Here is a 19038-nt window from a genome sequence, read left to right as displayed (position 1 = left end):
TTTTTTTGATATGGAGTCTCGCTGTGTTGCCTAGTCTGGAGCACAGTGGTGTGATCTCAGCTCACTGCAACCCCCACCTCCTGGGTTCAAGCGATTCTTCTGCCTCAGTCTCCTAAGTAGCTGGGATCACAGCCGCCTGCCACCATATCTGGCTGATTTTTATCTTTTTAGTAGAGACGGTTTCACCATGTTGGCCAGGCTGGTCTCAAACTCCTGACCTCAAGTGACCCACCCACCTCGGCCTCCCAAAGTGTTGGGATTACAGGCGTGAGCCACCACACCTGGCCTTTAGTCTTATTTTCTAACACAGTAGACATTGATATGTAGTTCCCACATTAACAAAAGTTGTTTGGGGTGCTCAATTTATTTTAATTTTTATTTTTTGAGACAGAGTCTCAAAAAAAAAAACAACTTTGTTGCCCAGGCAGGAGTGCAGTGGCATCATCATAGCTCATTGTCGCTTCTGTCTCCCCAGACTCAGGTGATCCTCCTGCCTCAGCCTCTCAAGTAGCTGGGACTACAGGCATGCGCCACCCACCCCACCCAGCTATTTTTTTTTTTATTTTTTGTAGAGACAGAGTCTTGCTATATTGCCCAGGCTGGTCTCAAACTCCTGGGTTCAAGTGATTCTCCCGTCTCAGCCTCCCAAAGCGCTGGGATTACAGGCGTGAGCCACCACTCCCAACCAGATTTACCAGACTTAATGGAAAGAGTCCATTTCTGTTTCTTCAGATGAAACCTCACAACTTTAGGATTAATAAGTAATCTCAACAACTATTGTTCAGGAAATAAGAAAACGTTCCCGCTAGAAATGCAGGTTGTGATAGATCTGGTCCCTGACACAAACAGCACTTGGAACTGAGTGAAGTCCAGAGACTGAAGAATACAGTTCTATCCACTCCCTGTGCTTGACTATAACCCCTGAAGAGGGGTTGTGCAAATTAAATGTATCCCAGCAGCTGCTTGAAAGACCACAGCATTTTGAATGTCCCTAGCATTAGGGCTTATAGAGCTCCCATTCTAGTAGAAGAGCCTCAGGTTTGGAGTGTACTAAACATCATCATCCTTCATCTGCTAATAAGTTTCTGAAGGCCCTGCTTTAAACAAACAATCAAAAAGAAGGAACAGTTACAGAGCTGCCAAACAAGTTCTTACAAACCTCTGGTTTTTTACAAACCCATCTGGTGCTGATAAAGGCAAGGCATCAACCCCAGTCTCCAAGCTGAGAATTTTATCCTCAGAACTGAGTACTGCGACCTGCATTCGGATGTTAGTGGGGCTGTCAAAACCGTGTGTCGTGCTGTTAAAAGTGGAGGTCCTTCCCACTCAGACCCACAGAAGCCAACTCTCATGAGTGGGAGGGTGAGCAGGAGGGGCTTCGGTCATTTTTCATAGATTCTTCAGGTAACTGTAGCCACCATATTAAGCATTGGCTCCCACAAAAAAAGCATTAAGGCCCAGAAACCTCTTGTAGGGTCACACCCTCCCTAAAAACAGCACATCCCTGAAGTGGTGGCTGGGCAGCCAGGCTCCAAAGCCTGCTGAGCTGAGCGGCAGCCAAGAGTAAGGTTTGGTGTTTACATACTCAAAATCAGCCTGGGTTGTCACAGCAACTCACCCCAGCACAGTTCTTCCTTCTCCACGGCGGCTTCCTTCCAGGCTTTGCTGTTCTCTGTCACCATCTTAATGTTCCTGGTAATGTGGCCTGCTGCATTCTTTTTATTTTTCTCCCAATTCCTCCACCTTCTTGTCATGTGTTTGCTAGTGTGCAATACTTCACCTGTTTGGAACTCAACAACGTCCCCTCCCGCAAAACGCACCTGAAAGCAAGAAATAGCACACAAGACCTCTAAGTGGCCAGAACAGATGTTACCAGGCCTGTGCACTGGCCTGTGCACTAAGTCCATAAGGAAAGCACCCAAGCCCCCTGCTTTTGTCTTAAATCTTTTTTTACACCTTTAAAATAAGGTTATGATTTCTGAGGCCTGCAGTAAATTAGGAGTAGGGAGAGGAACTATTGCCAAGCACCCCGGAAGCTCAGGAGGTGACTATTAATCCCAGAGTAGCAAGGAAAGGGACAGACAGGCTATAAGAAGTGGACACAAGAACTCAGAACTCAGGACAGTGTAGGCCTTATTAGAGTCAGGCAGACAATTTCACATACCTCAGAACGTCATAAAGCGATCATGACTTTACTCTGGAATAGCTATGATCCAGACACCTAGAAAATGTTAAACTAGATTCAAGTTAAAGAGGCAGAGTAGTATGTGTAGTGTTTTTTAATTTCAAGCATTTCAAATGGGTTTTCATGCTTATCTTTAATAAACTTAGACATCTAGAACTTATGAGTGCTCTAGATAATTATCTACTCTTTTATATTTTTATTTATACCCCATTTCTTAAAAAAAAAAAAGTAAAAATAAAGCAAAAGATTGAAGACATATTGACTTTTAGTCTATATACTGTCTAGTTCTTGGCTCTAGTTCTTAGCAATATTTGCTGCTAACCTGATGTTCTATCTCTGCCAAATTTCTGCCCGTGTGAAATGTATGAGACTTGATCCTATTTCCTTGCTCATTCATCTGCCTGAAAGGATCATAGACGTCTCCACCTCCCTTGAGCTAGTGATCCTATATCCCATCATCTCACTCAGCTAGAAAATGAACCATCACATGCCACCTCCTCCCAGTTATGTGCTCCATAAACAGAATACCTGGCATATAGCAGGCATTTACTAAACACTTGGTGAATGAATACATGAGCCGGTAATCCACACGATATCGGTAGAATTAACTACAGTTGACCCTTGAACACCATAGGGCCTATGGGAGCCCACCGCTTGTACAGTCAAAAATCCTCATAAAACTTTATTTATTTATTTATTTATTTATTTATTTATTTATTTATTTATTTTGAGACAGAAAAAAAAAAATTGCCCAAGCTGGAGTGCGGTGGCGTGATCTCAGCTCACTGCCACCTCTGCCTCCCAGGTTCAAGCAATTCTCCTGCCTCAGCTTCCCAAGTAGCTGGCATTACAGGCGCCTGCCACCATGCCTGACTAATTTTTGTATTTTTACTGGAGACAGGGGCTTCACCATGTTGGCCAGGCTCGTCTCAAACTCCTGACCTCAGGTGACCCACCCTCCTCAGCCTCCCAAAGTAGGGGATTACAGGTGTGAGCTGCCGCACCCGGCCCACACGTATAACTTTTTTTTTTTTTTTTTTTTGAGACAGAGTCTCGCTCTGTCACCAGGCTGGAGTGCAGTGGCTCAATCTCAGCTCACTGCAACCTCCGCCTCCCGGGGTGAAGCGATTCCCCTGCCTCAGCCTCCTGAGTAGCTGGGACTACAGATGCGCACCACCATGCCCAGCTAATTTTTTGTATTTTAGTAGAGACAGAATTTCACCGTGTTAGCCAGGATGGTCTCAATCTCCTGACCTCGTGATCCGCCTGCTTCAGCCTCCCAAAGTGCTGGGATTACAGGCATGAGCCACCACGCCCGGCCACGTAAAACTTGTGACTCTCCAAAAACTTAGCTACTAATAGAAGACTTACTAATAGCATAAACAAGTTGATTAACATGTATTTTGTTGTATGTCATTTGTATTATATATGTATTTCTTACCGAAGTAACCTATAGAAAAGAAAATGTTATTAAGAAAATCATAAGCAAGGGAAAATATGTTTACTCTTCATTCAGTGGAAGTGGATCAGCATAAAGGTCTTCCTCCTCATGATCTTCAGGTTGAGCAGGCAAGGAGGAGGAGAAAGGAAAGGTTGCTATCTCAGCAGTGGCAGAGGCAGAAGGAAGTCTAAGGGGACCCATGCTGTTCAAAATTGTGTTGATCAAGGGTCAACTATACTTGCATGAAGCTATAAATTTAATTAAGAGCCTAGCCCATTATGGGAACAGCAATAAAAAAAAAAAACACCAGTTTGGGAACAGCAATTAAAAAAAAAACACCAGTTAGCCAGGCGTGATGGCACACGCACGTAATCCTAGCACTTTGGGAGGCCGAGGCAGGTGGATCACCTGAGGTCAGGTGTTCGAGACCAGCCTGGCCAACATAGTGAAACACCGTCTCTACTAAAAATACAAAAAATTAGCTGGGCATGGTAATGGGCACCTGTAATCCCAGCTACTTGGGAGGCCGAAGCAGGAGAATCGCTTGAACCCAGGGGCTGGAGGTTGTAGTGAGCCAAGATCGCGCCATTGCACTCCAGCCTGGGTAAAAACAGCTAAACTTCATCTCAAAAAAAAAAAACCAGTTGATCCTGGCACCAAGAAGATCAAATGGTGGATATGCTGTTATGTGGGAAAAGTAGGACACACATCAGTACAGTTTGTTTGTTTTGAGACAGAGTCTCGCTCTGTCGCCCAGGCTGGAGTGCAGTGGCGTCATCTCAGTTCACTGCAAGCTCCACCTCCTGGGTTCACGCCATTCTTCTGCCTCAGCCCCCCAAGTAGCTGGGACTGTAAGTGCCCACCACCACGCCCGGCTAATATTTTTTGGGTTTTTTTGTTTTTTGTGTGTGCTTTTTTTTTTGTATTTTTAGTAGAGACGGGGTTTCACCTGGATGGTCTCGATCTCCTGACCTCGTGATCCGCCCATCTCGCCCTCCCATAGTGCTGGGATTACAGGCATGAGCCACCACGCCCAGACTTTTTTTTCTTTAATGTATGGGGGAATAATTACTAGAAGGACAGAAACCAACATATAATATGATTGTGCATTTACTTATTTAACAAATAATTGAGCAATTTATTTCTGTATGATACTATTCTAAGCATTTTAGAGTTAACCAAACTCTTAGTAAACTGTATTGCCAATAATAAAATGGCACTTACATAATTTTAAAGCAAGAATCGCAGCAATTCATCAGGCACAGTGGCTCATGCCTGTAATCCCAACACTTTGGGAGACCAAGGCAGGAGGATTCCTTGAGCCCAGGAGTTCAAGGCCAGCCTGGGCAACATAGTGAGACCTCATGTCCACAAAAATTATAAAATAGCCAGGCATGGTGGCAAGCACCTGTGGTCCCAGCTACTCAGGAGGCTGAAGTTAGAGGATCACTTGAGCCCGGGAGGTCAAGGCTGCAGTGAGCTATGATCGTGCCACTGCACTCCAGCCTGGTTGACAGAGCAATACCCTGTCTCAAAATAAATAAAAATAAAAGCAAGAATTGCAGAAAGTATAAACCATGACCAACTCAAGAGAATAATCAATGAAAGAATAGGCAGAATGTCTTTCCAAAACGCAGTTGGGAGATTCCCATCCTCCACATATGCACTAGTGCAGTGGGAATGGTGCTAGGCGTGGCAGCCAGACCTCTAGATAGAACACTGAAGGTGAGTCTGCAGTAAAGCCACGGAATATGCTAATTTTAGTTTAGGAATACCAAATGTTATTGACTGCCCTTAATTCAATAAGCAACCCTTGGCCGTGTATAGTCAGTTCATGACCCATCAGGAGATCCTCTATGGTTCACTCATGGCCTTTGGACTATACTCCGAATCATGGCTTTAGAAGACATTTTTCCAGTATACTTAAATGAATTTTATAACTTGGTTGATGCCCAGATTACAGACTGTGAGGAGTATCTCCACATATCTTGTAACTGCAGTCAGCAATTCCAGTATTTAGCCTGATATTAATTTATATTTGTCCTCATAATCTGATAATACTGTGCTAGCAAGAGAGATTACAAAGTATAAATGAGTGTTTCTGGAGCATAGATGGGTACCCTCAAATCTCTGTATCTTGTTTTTTAATAGAGACGGGGTTTCGCTATGTTGCCCAGGCTGGTGTCCAACTCCTCGGCTCAAGCAATCCCCTTGCCTCAGCCTCCCAGAGTGCTGGGATTACACGTGGGAGCCACCATGCCTAGCTTCCTTGTATCATTTTTTTAAATTCAAGTAAGAGGAAATGCTGGCAATAGTTCATAAGCTATAAATGAAACCTAGTCTTAGGACCCAGCTTTATATTGCCTCAATCAAATATTAATATCTTCAGTTCAAAATTTCCGTTTACAAAAAAACTGTTGGTTCTTGGGGATACTGTTATTGCCTTCTCTGTTGCCATCCATATAATGTATGGTTTTGTTTTTTTTCTCTCTCTCTCCCTCTGGGCTGCGTTTCATGCCAGATAAACTTCCAAACCAAATTGGGATGGCACCAGGCACAAATAACACCCTTCTTATCTTTTTCTCCATCTAGGTTACCCCTTTGCTTTGTTTTATCGGCATTACCTTTTCTACAAGGAGAGCTACCTCATCCACCTCTACCATACCTTTACAGGCCTCTCAATTGCGTATTTTAACTTTGGTGAGTAAACTAAGTTAGTAGCGACACTGCAATTAGAGGGAACCTGGAAGGAACAGACTTGAATGGAATTTCCTTGAGATAATCTAATAGGTAGGGAAGTTATAATGCTCCTGCTTGCAAAGAGGGTTGTATGGACAGGAACACAGCTTAACTTTTCCTTTTTGTCTTTTGTGTACATTCCTCTGTCAGATAAAAACATTTTGAGGGTGGTTACCCTTGCCAGACCCCATCAACAAAGAATCCTCAGTTTCTCTCTGCTGTGGATGTAACTGAATGAGCCAGGCAATCTCCACTTAGATTCATTCTTCACTTCAGACATTCAAAAATACAGTAACAAGCTGGGCGTGGTGGCACTTGCCCAGGAATTCCAGGCTGCAGTGAGCTATGATTGAGCTACTGCACTCAAGCCTGGACAACAGAGCAAGTCTCATCTCTAAAAAAACAAACAAAAAAAGAAAAGAAATACAATAACACCCTAATAATCCTTTTTATTTATACAACTAATTTCCATCCTCTCCTCCAAAACATGAGGTTATTCTGAAAAAAAGATCCTGATGCCAGTGTTTTTTCTTTATATATTATGTTGTGATTGGAAGTCTCAGGACGGGTGGGAGTGTAAAAACCAGGCTATATTCTCTCTTCTTGCATCCAGGAAACCAGCTCTACCACTCCCTGCTATGTATTGTGCTTCAGTTCCTCATCCTTCGACTAATGGGCCGTACCATCACTGCTGTCCTCACTACCTTTTGCTTCCAGATGGTAAACGTCTTTCCCTTAGCAGCTCAGGCTACAGCTGACACCAGTTCAGGGGACAGGGGTAGGCAGGAGACTGTGGCATAGAAATTAGCAGACCTGGCCGGGTGCCGTGGCTCAAGCCTGTAATCCCAGCACTTTGGGAGGCCGAGACGGGTGGATCACGAGGTCAGGAGATCGAGACTATCCTGGCTAACACGGTGAAACCCCGTCTCTACTAAAAAATACAAAAAACTAGCCGGGCGTGGTGGCGGGCGCCTGTAGTCCCAGCTACTCGGGAGGCTGAGGCAGGAGAATGGCGTGAACCCGGGAGGCGGAGCTTGCAGCGAGCTGAAGTGAGCTGAGATCCGGCCACTGCACTCCAGCCCGGGCGGCAGAGCGAGACTCCATCTCAAAAAAAAAAAGAAAGAAAGAAAGAAAGAAATTAGCAGACCTAATTTCTAACGCCACTCGCAGCACTTAGCACTATGACTTCAGGTATGTGGCTTATCACAGGCCCCAAGTGTTCCATCCACAGAGTGTAATGGTAACTCTTTGCTTGCCTCAAGGAAGGGCTACCAGCTAACCCTTTGCATATTGTACCATTAGGCTCTTTGGTTTAGCCCACTATCCAGGAGAAGAGTCACTTCAAGGCAAGACAGAAAAGCAACTTAGAATGAGTTAAAGAACCTAAGCCTAGGCCAGGCACAGTGGCTCACACCTGTAATTCCAGCACCTTGGGAGACCAAGGCAGGCAGATTACTTGAGCCCAGAAGTTTGAGACTAACCCAGGCAACATGGTGAAACCCCATCTCTACAAAAAAAAACATAAAAATTAGCCCTCCAGCCTGGGCAACATGGTGAAACAAAAATAATTAAAAATTAGCCAGGTGAGGTGGCATGCACCTGTGGCCCCAGCATCTAAATTCTCATCTCAGTTTAGCCCTCATTTTGCCGAGAAGCCTTGAGCAACACTCTTCCCATTATAGGTTTTCAGCACCTCCATTTGTAGGAATGTATTAAGGCTTTTAATGATGGGATGAGGAGAAAGGAAAAAGGAAAGAGAACATTGAATTTCAGAGCAGGGAGAAGAAATAGTAGTGATGCTGGAATACATACTTCTGCCTCTCCTAGGCCTACCTTCTGGCTGGATATTATTACACAGCCACCGGAAACTACGATATCAAGTGGACAATGCCACATTGTGTTCTGACTTTGAAGCTGATTGGTGAGTGATGGTCACTGCCTGCCTTCCTTACATGTAGGTCCCTCCCCCATCTCGCTAAAAACTTCCTCGGCACCCCCACCGCCATACACTCCTGGCTGCACTCAGTCTACAGGCCACATCCTCAGTGTCCTCTCCCATCACCCTACCCACCCGTTCTCTCTCTGCTCAGGTTTGGCTGTTGACTACTTTGACGGAGGGAAAGATCAGGTAAGTACCCATTCATCAGCAGAGAGGTTCAAGACTTAATGAAAGGGAAGAAAAAGGTTGTTAACAAAGACTGAACCCAAATTCCAGAGCAGAGCCTCTCCCTCATTCCCCAGCCTGTGCAATCTCCCTTTCAGATAGCACTGAGCAAGGATCAACAAATCTAATTTGCCCAGGATCCAGCTCTTGTACAAAGTCCAGAGATCAATGCCAGCAAGGCATTTGCTAAAGCAGCAGCAGCCAGCTATGCACACACGTATGCATTTCCACAAGAAGCAACTATTTGTCATCCCCCAAAGAGAAGGCTATTTGAAGAACCCCAGTCAGTGGGGCACACGGGTGGGGAACACTCAAACTGGCTCTTGTGGGGAGATTCAAGGCTATCCTGAACCATGCATTCTCTTCTTGGCATAGAATTCCTTGTCCTCTGAGCAACAGAAATATGCCATACGGGGTGTTCCTTCCCTGCTGGAAGTTGCTGGTTTCTCCTACTTCTATGGGGCCTTCTTGGTAGGGCCCCAATTCTCAATGAATCACTACATGAAGCTGGTGCAGGGAGAGCTGACTGACATACCAGGAAAGATACCAAACAGGTAATCGCCCCTCTTGGTCCAGATGTTCATGTAGGTATTGCACTCACTCTGAAGTGACTCTTCTGAAAGCTGCATTCTCCAGCATGACCCTGGCATAGAGACCTGTGTCATGCAGGCCCTGGACTGTTGTAATGGGCACTCTGTGCCAGGAGTGGGCCTTTTTTAGTTTAGGGTTCTTCCAGCTATCCATTCTGACACTGGTACAAACATAAAAATCCACTTTTATGCCACAGGATTTTGTCTGAACCAGTCACATTTCTGCCTTTAAAGCCTATTTTCACATACATATGAAATATATTTATGATTGATAGGTAGGTAGGTAGGTAGAGAGAGGCTGGGCACAGTGGTTTCACCTCTGTAATCCCAGCACTTTGGGAGCCTGAGGTGGGAGGATCGCTTGAGCCCAGGAGTTCTAGACCAGCCTGGCAGCATAGACTCTGTCTCTACAAAAAAATACAAAAATTAGCAGGCATAGTGGCATGCGTCTGTAGTCCAGCTATTTAGGAGGCCGAAGTGAGAGGATTGCTTGAGCCCAGGGGAGGTAGGTCAAGGCTGCAGTGAGCTTTGATCACACCACTGCACTCCATTCTGGGCGACATAGCCAAATCCTGTCTCAAAAATACTTATTTATCAGTAGGAAATGTAGGAGGGCACAGTGGCTCATGCCTGTAATCCCAACGCTCTGGGAGGCCAAAGCAGGAGGATCACTGGAGGCCAGGAGTTCAAGCCCAGCCTGGGCAATGTAGTGAGACCCCCATCTCTAAAAAAAAAAAAATTATCCAGGCAAGGTGGTACATGCCTATAGTCCTAGCTACTCAGGTGGCCAAGGCAGGAGGATCACTTGAGCCCAGGAGTTCAAAGCCACAGTGAGCAATGACTATGGGCTATGCCTCTGTACTCTAGCCTGAGTGGCAGAGCAAGACCCTGTCTCTAGAAAATAAAAATTAAAATTAAAAAAAAAAAAAAAAAAAAAGAAAATAAAATTAAAAGGTGAAAAAGAAAAAAAAGTTTAATTGCCAAAAGAATTCCTTCACTGAGAACTTGTCCATCCTGTGTTTCAGCATCAATTCAACCAAAAAATGAAGGAGCAGATTCAAAGTGGTTATTTTTATTATCTTACCTCCACTGGGTTTTCAGTCCCAATGGAGATGGTGAAACCTGGCAAGACCTTGAGATCAGTAGCATCCCTGAGGGGTAAACACAAGACTGGTCCACTGTCTGCTGCCCTGACCTTCCCACAACTCTTAGAGGTTTGCAGTCCCCATTCCTCATAGCCAGCCATAGAAATCTTTCCCTGAAACAGGAAACGCTTTGGGCAGCAGAGCTTCTCATCCCATTCCAGGTAGACAACCACACCCCTAAAAACTCCTCTCCATAACTGAAGGTCAGAGGGTGAAGGGAATAGTCTGTGCTCTCTGTGACCAGGAACTTCACTCGTTCCTTTCCAGCACCATTCCTGCTCTCAAGCGCCTGAGTCTGGGCCTTTTCTACCTAGTGGGCTACACACTGCTCAGCCCCCACATCACAGAAGACTATCTCCTCACTGAAGACTATGACGTGAGTGTCTACTAAAGCAGCAGCAGCATGACTGCACCAGAGCTAGAAAATGGACAGGCAAGGATCCCTATAGATAGTAGAGAAGTAGGAAATATCATCTACAAATGCTCTAGATCTGTGAGTTGGTGTCAGTGCCAGCCGGGCCGGGACACGTTCATTGGCCAGCACTGAACGACCTTCGTGGGCACAGGGCTGTGCCAGCTGCACATTTAGCACCCCTTGCCTTCTCTAGGAGCCACTCCTAGCTTGCCTTATCACATCCACGTGACCCCTCAGAGCACAGCAGCTTCTGATTCTCCAGCCTATTTTCTTCTCTTGCCTGATAAATTTGGGCACTTCTAGGGAATTCAGAAACCAAGGGAAGTGGGGAAGTGCTGGCTTTTGCTCCTGCCCAGCTGAAAAACTTGAAAACAGTTCAGTAATTCTGGGCAGGTTTCTCTCCTTAAATTTAAATCCAATATGGGCCCCTCCGTACCTAACATTCCAAATGCTCATTCCAAAAACTTGGCCAACGAAGGCAAACAGTGGAGAAGTTCAACACAGTGCTGCCCTTGGGACTCTCCAAGGGAAAGTGAATGAAGATTCTCCCGGCCCTCTGCTTATTCCTCTCTGCCTGTTGTGAAGGCCATCAGGCCAGACTATTGGGGACATCTGGCAGCAGGCCTTAGGCAGGTATGAGGTAGCCAGCCACAAGTGTGAAAAGGAAGAGTGCTAAGAGAAACTGCCTAGTCATGCCATATCCCTAATGCACTGTGCTTTCTTCTCTCAAGAACCACCCCTTCTGGTTCCGCTGTATGTACATGCTGATCTGGGGCAAGTTTGTGCTGTACAAATACGTCACCTGTTGGCTGGTCACAGTAAGTAGAAAAGTTGGAACAGGGTCCTATTTAGACGAGCCATGGAGGCCAGTGTGGGGGGGTGGCAAGAGCCCTAACTGAGCTATTCCCTCTCAGGAAGGAGTATGCATTTTGACGGGCCTGGGCTTCAATGGCTTTGAAGAAAAGGGCAAGGCAAAGTGGGATGCCTGTGCCAACATGAAGGTGTGGCTCTTTGAAACAAACCCCCGCTTCACTGGCACCATTGCCTCATTCAACATCAACACCAACGCCTGGGTGGCCCGGTGAGCTGCTGGTGGGGAGCCTGGACCCTGGTTCCTTCCTTCCACTGTCTTCCCAGATTGGAGGGCAGGGGTGTACCATGTTCACCCTTATGCGTCTTTCCCACCTGGGCAGAACCCCCTGTCACTCACACAGACTTTGATCCCCACCTATACCCCCCCAAAAAAAAACATTCGTCATATTTGAAAAAAAGGCAAGATACAAAAGTGCGTTGAGACCTGGGTGTTACTCCAGCTCTGCCAATGGACTTATGTCCTCCACTGCCCTGTTTATAAACAGCTTGACTTGTTTGTCCCCACCACTAGAGTGTGGGCAGCTTGAGTGTCTGGTTCACCACTGATCTTGGCATCAGCACTCAGTCACTGCTGCTGAACCAAGTGACTCGTGCGCACATGGTCTCCAGCTCCGCCTTGGGTCTGCTTTCCATCTCTAAAATTAATCAGCCAGCACTGCCTCCTGTACCCTCTGGGGGCTACACGTGGGAGCCCACCAGCACTCCACTCCAATCCTCAGGGTGAGGACCCAGAGGCAGGTGGCGGGATGCAAGGACCAGTCAGTTTGAGGGTCGCCCCACCCACCCTTTTCTCCAGCTACTTCTTCAAACGACTCAAGTTCCTTGGAAATAAAGAACTCTCTCAGGGTCTCTCGTTGCTATTCCTGGCCCTCTGGCATGGCCTGCACTCAGGATACCTGGTCTGCTTCCAGATGGAATTCCTCATTGTTATTGTGGAAAGACAGGTAGGCCTCCAGGGTGGGGGTGAAGGGGGATATGAGGGACAAGATGCTGATGAGCTCCTCCTCCCTCCCCAGGCTGCCAGGCTCATTCAACAGAGCCCCACCCTGAGCAACCTGGCCGCCATTACTGCCCTCCAGCCCTTCTACTATTTGGTGCAACAGACCATCCACTGGCTCTTCATGGGTTACTCCATGACTGCCTTCTGCCTCTTCACATGGGACAAATGGCTTAAGGCAAGTGAAGGCCTGCTTATGAGACTGGGAGGGACTCACTGCAACCTCGGGCAGTGAGGGATGCTCCATGCCTGTCTACCTCAGTGGCCTCTCTCTCCACAGGTATATAAATCCGTCTATTTCCTTGGCCACGTCTTCTTCTTGAGCCTACTATTCATATTGCCTTATGTTCACAAAGCAATGGTGCCAAGGAAAGAGAAGTTAAAGAAGATGGAATAATCCATCTCCCTGGTAAGTAAATACAGCTAAGCTAAAACCACCACCAGGTTACAGAATAGAGCAACAGACTGGAAAAAAAATAGTATTAGAAATCTGGGGTGAATTCCAAGGATTAGCCTGGCTACTAAGGGACACAGTATGGGCAATGACTGCTGTGACTTACTGAGGCATGCTAGGAAACATCTGGAAGGGCTACAGACCAGGAATTAGGGGAGTAACTAACCAGCCTTCCAATCACATGTCTTGTCTTGCAGGTGGCCTATGCAGGACTGGTGCAGAAACTACTTGTCTCCCTTTTCATAGCACTCCTTTGCCCCAGAGCACAGAGAATGGAAAAGCCAGGGAGGTGGAAGATCGATGCTTCCAGTTGTGCCTCTGCTGCCAGCCAAGTCTTCATTTAGGGCCAAAGGGGAAGCTTTTTTTTTGGAGAAGGAGTCTTGCTCTGTCACCCACGCTGGAATGCAGTGGCGCGATCTCAGCTCACCGCAACCTCCACCTCCCGGGTTCAAGTGATTTTCCTGCCTCAGCCTCCCAAGCAGCTGGGAATACAGGCGTGCCACCCAGCCCAGCTAATTTTTGTATTTTCAGTAGAAACGGGGTTTCACCACGTTGGCCAGGCTGGTCTCGAACTCCTGACCTCAAGTGATCCACCCGCCTCCGCCTCCCAAAGTGCTGGGATTACAGGCGTGAGCCACCATGCCCGGCTCAAAGGGGAAACTCTTGTGGGAGGAGCAGAGGGGTCCACATCTCTCCTCTGGCTCCCCCATGCACATTGCCTTATCTCTCCCCATCTAGCCAGGAATCTATTGTGTTTTTCTTCTGCCAAGTTACTATGATTGTGTATGTGCCGCTATCACCACCCCCCCCATGGGGGGGTGGAGAGGGGTGCAAGGCCCTGCCTGCTCCACTTTTTCTACCTTGGAACTATTAGATAAAATCACTTCTGTTTGTTCAGTTTTTCACCACCAGCATTCCTGACTGCTCTCTTTCACAGTTCTCCATCCTTGCCATGGCTGATTATCAGGGTTCTCTCCTTTAGCGCACAGGAATCTAGGAGCTAAAGCCCGCCTTCAAAGCATGGAACCAAACTGTAAACTCTGTAACCTCGTATCTGTCCCTGAAGTCCCAGGGGAACAAACAGTTTTACACCATTAGATACTTTAGGAACCCCAAAACAACCAGGTTTGCAAGAACAGTATTCATAGGATAAACAAATAGCAAATGTACAGCCTTGGCTTCCCCAAACTCCACAGTCTTAGTGCAGAAAGATCATCTTCCAGCAGTCGGCTCAGACCAGGGTCAAAGGATGTGATCTCAACAGTTTCTGGTTTCAGAACAGGTTCTACTACTGTCAAATGACCCCCCATACTTCCTCAAAGGCTGTGGTAAGTTTTGCACAGGTGAGGGCAGCAGAAAGGGGATAGTTGCTGATGGACACCATCTTCTCTGTATACTCCACACTGACCTAAGAAGAGAACAGTTTTGTCAGCCAACTCTCACTCAGTAGCCGTTTCAACCCTTCTTTAGGTCAGGAAAACTATGGCTGAGCTAGTATTTCAGCTGTGCTGTTTCATATCAAATTCCTACAAAGGATAAAGAAGGTCCTAACTGTGACTATTACAAATATGGCAGCAGTCCTCAAAGGATGTGCACTGGGGTAGGGTGTGGAACTGTCATGTGTCTTCTAGCTCATCGTAAGCATTGTTAAAATGCCTGCTTCTCTGGGAATTCTATACTAAGTTCAGCTCTATCAAGAACCTCAGGGTTGAGCCCAGACCTTACCTTGCCATGGGCAAAGGCCCCTACCACAAAAACAATAGGATCACTGTCGGGCACCAGCTCACGCACATCACTGACAACCGGGATGGAAAAAGAAGTGCCAACTTTCATACATCCAACTGGAAAGTGATCTGATACTGGATTCTTAATTACCTAAAGTAAAAAAGAGGAAAGTCAGCCCCAGAAACATTCCCAGAACCAACCTTCAACTAGTAGGTTTCAATACCTCACCTTCAAGAGCTTCTGGGGGCCATCAGCTGCTCGAACACTGAGCTTGTGTAAAAGTTGAACTAGAAGGGGGAAAAAAGAGTTCAGAGGTACATGAAGATCATAGTCCTTCTGTCCAGTCATTATCTAACAAGGAAAACCCCATAGGTAAGATGAGTTCCCTGTGTGCTTTATATCCAGACTGGACTCCTGAAATGTTAGGAACGAACAGTTGCCAAGCATATGGCTAGCTGTACAGTGATAGGTTCAGACTCCCTCTTTCACTCAACCAGGAAGCTACTGCAAGAACAGGAGAGTGGAGTTTCCGCAAACAGAAAAATAATAAGAGTCCTTGTCCTGGTATTGATCATCTTGTTCTCCCATCTCCTCGCTTAAAAATCCCACATTTAGCTCTCCCTTTTCCTCTTCCTCCCTTCTTCCCTACTGACAAGTTCATTCTGAGCTTTGTTCTAAGGCTTCTTACCCATGAGGCCACAAAAGCGGTCAAAGGTTCTGGGAATTCGGGTCTGGGGATTCACTTCAATCAGAACATTCTTCTGTGTATGGATATAAACCTGTAGCAAGCCAGCTCGGTTCAGGGGACTATCCATCAGCATCAGCAAACTCTGAGCAAAGCAGAAACCACGGCATGGTTAAGGCTGAAGAGAGGCAGCACTCAGCTGCCAACCCTTCCAAACAGAGGCACAAAGGGTTGTGAGCACTGTCCCTGGAGTTACCTGGTGGGTGATGTCTGGCCGCACTTCCCCAGGGTCCCGTCCATTCTTCAACAATATAGACTTGTGCTTGTCACAGTTGAGTAGCTCATATGTCTTCCCTACCTGAAGAACAGGGAACATGACCAAAGAACAGCATTACCTAGCCCACTACCACCAGCAGCTGCACCTGGAAACCTGTTAGGCAAATTCTCAGGCCCACCCTAGACCTACTAAACCAAAACCACAGGAGGTGGAGCCCAGCGAGCCCTTCAGGAGATTACTGTGAAGCCATATTTGCACTCCCCAGTAACTGGTCTTGGAAACAGGAGGAAGGGCACAACCTGTGACTTCACATTACCTACCAATACACTGGATTTAATTTAAAAACCTGTGGCTGTTAAGCAAGTCCAATGAGACATCCTGGAACTAGGCAGGAGTTAGTAGTTAGTGAGCAAGGCTGAATGCTTTGTTTATCACAGGAGCAGTATTTATGTACTATGCAAAACATACAGTCACTACCCTCAATTTGCGTACACCAAACATGCACTAAGTGAAGAGCTGCAAATCTGAACAAGAAGAAATGTGAAAATTCTAATGACGCAGGAGGCAGCTGAATCAAAGAAAACTCAGAAGTAAAATGAAGAGGGGTTATTCCCAGTTTTAAGAATGGCATGGGGACGGGTGCAGTGGCTCACGCCTATAATCCCAGCACTCTAGGAGGCCAAGGAAGGCAAATCACTTAAGGTCAGGAGTTCAAGACCAGCCTGGGCAACATGGCAAAACCCCATCTCTACTAAAAATACAAAAACTAGCTGGGTGTGGTGGCATATGCCTGTAGTCTTAGCTACTTGGGAGGCTAAAGTGGGGAGGATGGCTTAAGCCTGGGAGATGGAGGTTGCAGTGAGCCAAGATTGCACCACTTTACCCCAGCCTGGGTGACAGAGCAAGACCCTGTCTCAAAAAAAGAAAAAAAAAAGATTGGCGTGAGCAAAGGTACAGTTAGAATCAAGAAAAAGTAGCTAGGTGTGGTGGCTCATGCCTGTGATCCCAACACGTTAGGAGGCCGAGGCGGGAGGATCACTTGAGCCCAGGAATTTGAGACTGGCCTGGGCAACACGGTGGGGCCCTGTCTCACAAAAAAAAAAAAAAAAAAAAACAGGCGCAGTGGTATTTGCTGGCAGTCCCCGCTACTCAGGAGGATGAGGTGGGAGGACTGCTTGAGCCAGGGAGGTAGAGGCTGCAGTGAGCCATCACACCACTGCACTCTGTTGCCTGGGCAACAGAGCAAGACCCTGTCTCAAAAAAGAAACAAAAAAGAAAAAGTGTAAACAGAAAAAGGAAATTTCGAGGAAAATTGGGAGCTGAAACACCGAAGGGCAGTGATTATATATGAAGCTGCTTTGTAAACCACAAAATCCTAATGTATCAAGCACAAAGCCAAATATAATTCTGGAGTAAGAAGGGCAGGATGGGAATGACTGACAGACACTATCCTAACAACTCTGTGTACAATGAAAAAGACATCAGAAGTTTGATGATAAAGAAGTGGACTACATCTGTAGCAGCTAAAAGAAATAATTCCAAGTTGCAATTTGGAGTCCCAAGGAGCATTAGGGTGGTCAGTAAAATGCCTAAAAACAAACTGTTATATACAAATACAGGTTTTGGAAGGCTAAGTTTTTATGTATCACTAGAATGTTTGTATATGTCTATGTACATTCTTGAGATATGTGGCTCCAAAAAGTCTGCGAAAAAAGGGATACAGATTTTGAAATTGAATAGTTGAAGTAGCAATGTCACAGAGTAAGCACAAAGAAAGAACAAATGACCAAGAACTAAGTCCATGAGACATCCTTAGTTATAGAAGAAAAAACCTTCTTGAATGAATACTAGTTTCAACCCATTAGTAGGATATAACCATGTGTTCTATTCTTTTAATAGATTACAGGTACAGGCCAGTAATCCCAGCTACTCTGGAAGCTGAGGCAGGAGAATCAATTGAACCCAGGAGGCGGAGGCTGCAGTGAGCCAAGATCATGCCACTGCACTCCAGCCTGGGAGAGACTGAGGCTCTGTTTCACACACACGCACACACACACACCAAGTGTATTTAGAACGAAGATTAAAATCCTGGTCTCACTTCTAAACCCATGCAATTTCTTCTGGGCCTACTCACTGAATTATTTCTAAAGGGTAAGAGAAAGGAGGAAGAACATTGCCCAAGGCTTTAAGATAGAGAATTGCTGGTTCTATTTATTACATGTGGGGAAAGACATGAATGATAGATAAAATGGTGACGTAAAAGTGTTAAACAATAACCTGGTCTGGACAGTGTTTCCAGGTGGATATTAGAGAGAGGTGACTATGGACACTAATGAATTGAAACATGAAGCCCTTACAAAAAGGGAGGGCAGACTAGGCTACATAACTACCTTTCTCATCTGTCCAGTAACTTGTCTTGGGATGTGGAATGACCCAACAAATGAAACTTTCCTTAGACTACTGTATCACAGAATCCTGGTAAACCAATTGGAAGCAAAGAGGTGAGGGCTGGAATGGCATTCAAGAAGAGCAAAAGAAAATGAGTACTACCGGCTGCGCACGGTGCCTCACGCCTGTAATCCCAGAACTTTGGGAGGCCGAGGCGGGCGGATCAGTTGAGGTCAGGAGTTCCAGACCAGCCTGGCCAACAATGGTGAAACCCCATCTCTACTAAAAATACAAAAAAATTAGCCGGGAGTGGTGACGCGTGCCTGTAGTCCCAACGACTCGAGAGGCTGATTCAGGAGAATTGTTTGAACCCGGGAGGCAAAGGTTGCAGTGAGTCGAGATCGCGCCACTGCACTCCAGCCTGGGCGCCAGAGCGAGATGCCGTCTCAAAAAAAAAAAGAAAGAAAGAAAATGAGCACTACCATCCCAGAATGTCAAATCAACGCACAGCCAACCAACCCATCTTCCTTCAAAAGCATCTTTCACCCCTCTCTGCTTTCTCCATCCACTCTGAGCCCCTCACCCTCATTCTACAGATCCCAGTCTATTGATTTACTACTTATCCACTTCCTGTCCCAAACTACCTTGACTGTCTCCAGACTGGCCCCTTCCAGCACCACAATAAGCCTACGGCCTCCGATCTTGTTTCCTGCCCCTAGTCGGGGCCGCTTGGGTGGCACAGCATCCCAGTCCTGTGCCTGCTCCCAACCGCTTCGTTCACGAGGCTTGAATCCACCACTGGGCGCGGCCATCTTGCAACCAGACCGGAAGTTGCGCTAACGCTCTTAAATGGGAACAGTGAGGCTTCGGATCACAAATCTCCTTCCGGCTGCCATTTTGAAAGTGGGCTTGTAAATGGCGATGACTTGCCGTCTTGCGCTGCCCTCCCTGGGAGGGCAG

General features: G+C 46.4%; 2 protein-coding genes across 2 annotated transcripts in view; one reads left to right on the top strand and one right to left on the bottom strand.

The window, feature by feature from the left end:
* The window catches only part of LPCAT3 (lysophosphatidylcholine acyltransferase 3), a 45802-nt gene extending 31890 nt beyond the window's left edge, over nucleotides 1–13912 (top strand). The window contains exons 2-13 of the mRNA XM_017891790.1: nucleotides 6219–6326; nucleotides 6979–7085; nucleotides 8193–8286; nucleotides 8456–8493; nucleotides 8905–9083; nucleotides 10532–10640; nucleotides 11411–11497; nucleotides 11594–11760; nucleotides 12349–12496; nucleotides 12569–12727; nucleotides 12830–12958; nucleotides 13201–13912. Coding sequence (XP_017747279.1) covers nucleotides 6219–6326; nucleotides 6979–7085; nucleotides 8193–8286; nucleotides 8456–8493; nucleotides 8905–9083; nucleotides 10532–10640; nucleotides 11411–11497; nucleotides 11594–11760; nucleotides 12349–12496; nucleotides 12569–12727; nucleotides 12830–12946 — 1313 coding nt within the window. The 3' untranslated portion in view covers nucleotides 12947–12958; nucleotides 13201–13912. The remainder of the gene's footprint in view (nucleotides 1–6218; nucleotides 6327–6978; nucleotides 7086–8192; nucleotides 8287–8455; nucleotides 8494–8904; nucleotides 9084–10531; nucleotides 10641–11410; nucleotides 11498–11593; nucleotides 11761–12348; nucleotides 12497–12568; nucleotides 12728–12829; nucleotides 12959–13200) is intronic.
* Nucleotides 13913–14129: 217 nt separating this feature from the next.
* Nucleotides 14130–19033, bottom strand: EMG1 (EMG1 N1-specific pseudouridine methyltransferase). Its single transcript, XM_017891792.1, has 6 exons — nucleotides 18723–19033; nucleotides 15670–15771; nucleotides 15417–15558; nucleotides 14957–15015; nucleotides 14729–14878; nucleotides 14130–14411 (listed from the first exon to the last, which is right to left on the bottom strand). Exons 1-6 carry the CDS (start codon nucleotides 18888–18890, stop codon nucleotides 14298–14300), a joined length of 735 nt encoding a protein of 244 aa, XP_017747281.1. The 5' UTR covers nucleotides 18891–19033; the 3' UTR covers nucleotides 14130–14297.
* Nucleotides 19034–19038: the final 5 nt, after the last annotated feature.

Source organism: Rhinopithecus bieti, unplaced genomic scaffold, assembly GCF_001698545.2.
Source record: "Rhinopithecus bieti isolate Rb0 unplaced genomic scaffold, ASM169854v2 scaffold_21022, whole genome shotgun sequence".
Classification (NCBI taxonomy): Eukaryota; Metazoa; Chordata; class Mammalia; order Primates; family Cercopithecidae; genus Rhinopithecus; species Rhinopithecus bieti.
This window is presented reverse-complemented; position numbering and strand designations above follow the sequence as displayed.